General features: G+C 44.9%; 1 protein-coding gene across 1 annotated transcript in view; it reads left to right on the top strand.

Annotated features, from left to right (window-relative positions):
- Positions 1 to 167: 167 nt before the first annotated feature.
- znrd2 (zinc ribbon domain containing 2) overlaps positions 168 to 2,500 on the top strand; it is a 3,125-nt gene continuing 792 nt past the window's right edge. The window contains exons 1-3 of the mRNA XM_060896418.1: positions 168 to 280; positions 1,145 to 1,296; positions 2,396 to 2,480. Coding sequence (XP_060752401.1) covers positions 265 to 280; positions 1,145 to 1,296; positions 2,396 to 2,480 — 253 coding nt within the window. The 5' untranslated portion in view covers positions 168 to 264. The remainder of the gene's footprint in view (positions 281 to 1,144; positions 1,297 to 2,395; positions 2,481 to 2,500) is intronic.

Raw genomic sequence — 2,500 nt, 5'->3', positions numbered from 1 at the left:
AACAGTAGTGCAGTTTTGTAGAATGACAGCATGGTTCAGTTGTGTGTTAGTGTTGTGCTATTCCTACAGTATGTAGGTGTTAATATGATGTTTTATAAGCAGCATATTCATGTTTATGAGCATCAGTCCTGACTGACTGGTGTTTGGTGAGCAGACCGCTGGGGGGCGCTGTGTCCACAACTTGCTTTAATCTCTGTGCGGAAGAAGAAGGCGGAAGTGGGCGTGGTTTTCGCCGCCTTGTTGGTGTGGGTGTTAAACAGCAGCATGGCGCTGAACGCAGGTCTGAAGTTAATTCTCACATTTAACAGCTTTATTAACCTTTAAGGAGATTTTTATTTTGCTTACAAGTGTTGAGAATTAGCGTGCTGAGGCTAATAACAAGCTAACACCCTGTGGTTAAAGCTGAATATTAATAGTAAATAGATGTTTAATGTTATAAACACTCACCTGATGTCACAGTTAGACTTAGCACTTAATATGTTAAGTGTAATTAACATGATAAAGCTCGTGTTACCGGATTACAGAGTAGCCTACATGCTAACAGTGACGTCACTGCTTTAAGATGAAAGATCAGCTTGTTATTATTAGTGACTTCAGTCTGTTTAACTGTGTGTGTGTGTGTGTGTGTGTGTGTGTCTGTGTTCGTGTGTGTGTCTGTGTTCGTGTGTGTGTCTGTGTTCGTGTGTGTGTCTGTGTTCGTGTGTGTGTCTGTGTTCGTGTGTGTGTCTGTGTTCGTGTGTGTTCATGTGTTTGTGTGTGTGTGTGTGTGTGTGTGTTCGTGTTCGTGTGTGTTCGTGTGTGTGTGTGTGTCTGTGTTCGTGTGTGTTTGTGTGTGTCTGTGTGTTTGTGTGTGTCTGTGTGCTTGTGTGTGTCTGTGTGTTCGTGTGTGTGTTTGTGTGTGTTTGTGTGTGTGTGTGTTCGTGTGTCTGTGTGTTTGTGTGTGTCTGTGTGCTTGTGTGTGTCTGTGTGTTCGTTTGTGTGTGTGTGTGTGTTTGTGTGTGTTCGTGTGTCTGTGTGTTTGTGTGTGTGTGTGTGTTCATTTGTGTATGTGTGTGTTCGTGTGTGTATGTGTGTGTTTGTGTGTGTATGTGTTTGTGTGTGTGTGTGTATGTGTGTGTCCGTGTGTGTATGTGTTTGTTCTCAGATGAGGAGGATTTTGAGTGGGAGCCCCCGAGTGAGGCAGAGATGAAGGTGTTTCAGGCTCGTCGTGAGCGTCAGGATAAAATCAGTAAACTGATGGGAGATTATTTACTAAAGGGCTACAAGATGCTGAGCGACTGCTGCGACACCTGTGGGGTGAGAAATCAAGCACGTAGATCACTAGCTCTCCGTCAGCAGTGATGTAGAACAACAGACTGTAGATGAAGCTCTCCGTCAGCAGTGATGTAGAACAACAGACTGTAGATGAAGCTCTCCGTCAGCAGTGATGTAGAACAACAGACTGTAGATGAAGCTCTCCGTCAGCAGTGATGTAGAACAACAGACTGTAGATGAAGCTCTCCGTCAGCAGTGATGTAGAACAACAGACTGTAGATGAAGCTCTCTGTCAGCAGTGATGTAGAACAACAGACTGTAGATGAAGCTCTCTGTCAGCAGTGATGTAGAACAACAGACTGTAGATGAAGCTCTCCGTCAGCGGTGATGTAGAACAACAGACTGTAGATGAAGCTCTCCGTCAGCAGTGATGTAGAACAACAGACTGTAGATGAAGCTCTCCGTCAGCGGTGATGTAGAACAACAGACTGTAGATGAAGCTCTCCGTCAGCAGTGATGTAGAACAACAGACTGTAGATCACTAGCTCTCCGTCAGCAGTGATGTAGAACAACAGACTGTAGATGAAGCTCTCCGTCAGCAGTGATGTCGAACAACAGACTGTAGATGAAGCTCTCTGGTCAGTCTGTGGAAATGAGCTGGAATTCAGGTTCCTGTGTTGACTCCTTATGCCAGTATGAGGAGACTGTGGCTGTTAAACTTTTATCAGCACCAGGGCAGATGGCAGGACCTGCTGAGGAATTAAACACGATATGCCTGAAAGTATGTGCACCCCTGACCATTACAGCCATATATGTTAAAGGTTGGAGTGAAGAACTGGAGTGTCCTGCACAGAGCACTTACTCTGACTCAGAGTCCATCACTGACTGAAACCCAGACCTCCTCTCTCTTACATCATTAGTGTCTGATCTCACTAACGTTCTTGTATGGTCAGGGGTGCACATACTTTTGTCTGTATTGTGTAGGTCACAGTTGAATGTAGAATGACTGGGAATTCTTAAGTAGGAATCTGTGGTCAGTGTTTGAGAAGTTTTGACAGATCTCAGCAGGACACACAGTGTTTAACATTCATCTGGTGTGTGTGTGTGTGTGTGTGTGTGTGTGTGTGTGTGTGTTCCACAGACGATTCTGCTGCAGGATAAGCAGAAGAAGAATTACTGTGTGGCCTGTCAGGAGCTCGACTCAGACATTGATAAGGACAACCCTGGTGTGTGAAGCTACATTTTA

The sequence above is a fragment of the Tachysurus vachellii genome, chromosome 20 (genome assembly GCF_030014155.1).
Source record: "Tachysurus vachellii isolate PV-2020 chromosome 20, HZAU_Pvac_v1, whole genome shotgun sequence".
Lineage (NCBI taxonomy): Eukaryota > Metazoa > Chordata > Actinopteri > Siluriformes > Bagridae > Tachysurus > Tachysurus vachellii.
Note: the sequence above shows the minus strand (reverse complement) of the source record. Positions and strands in the feature narration are given on the sequence as shown.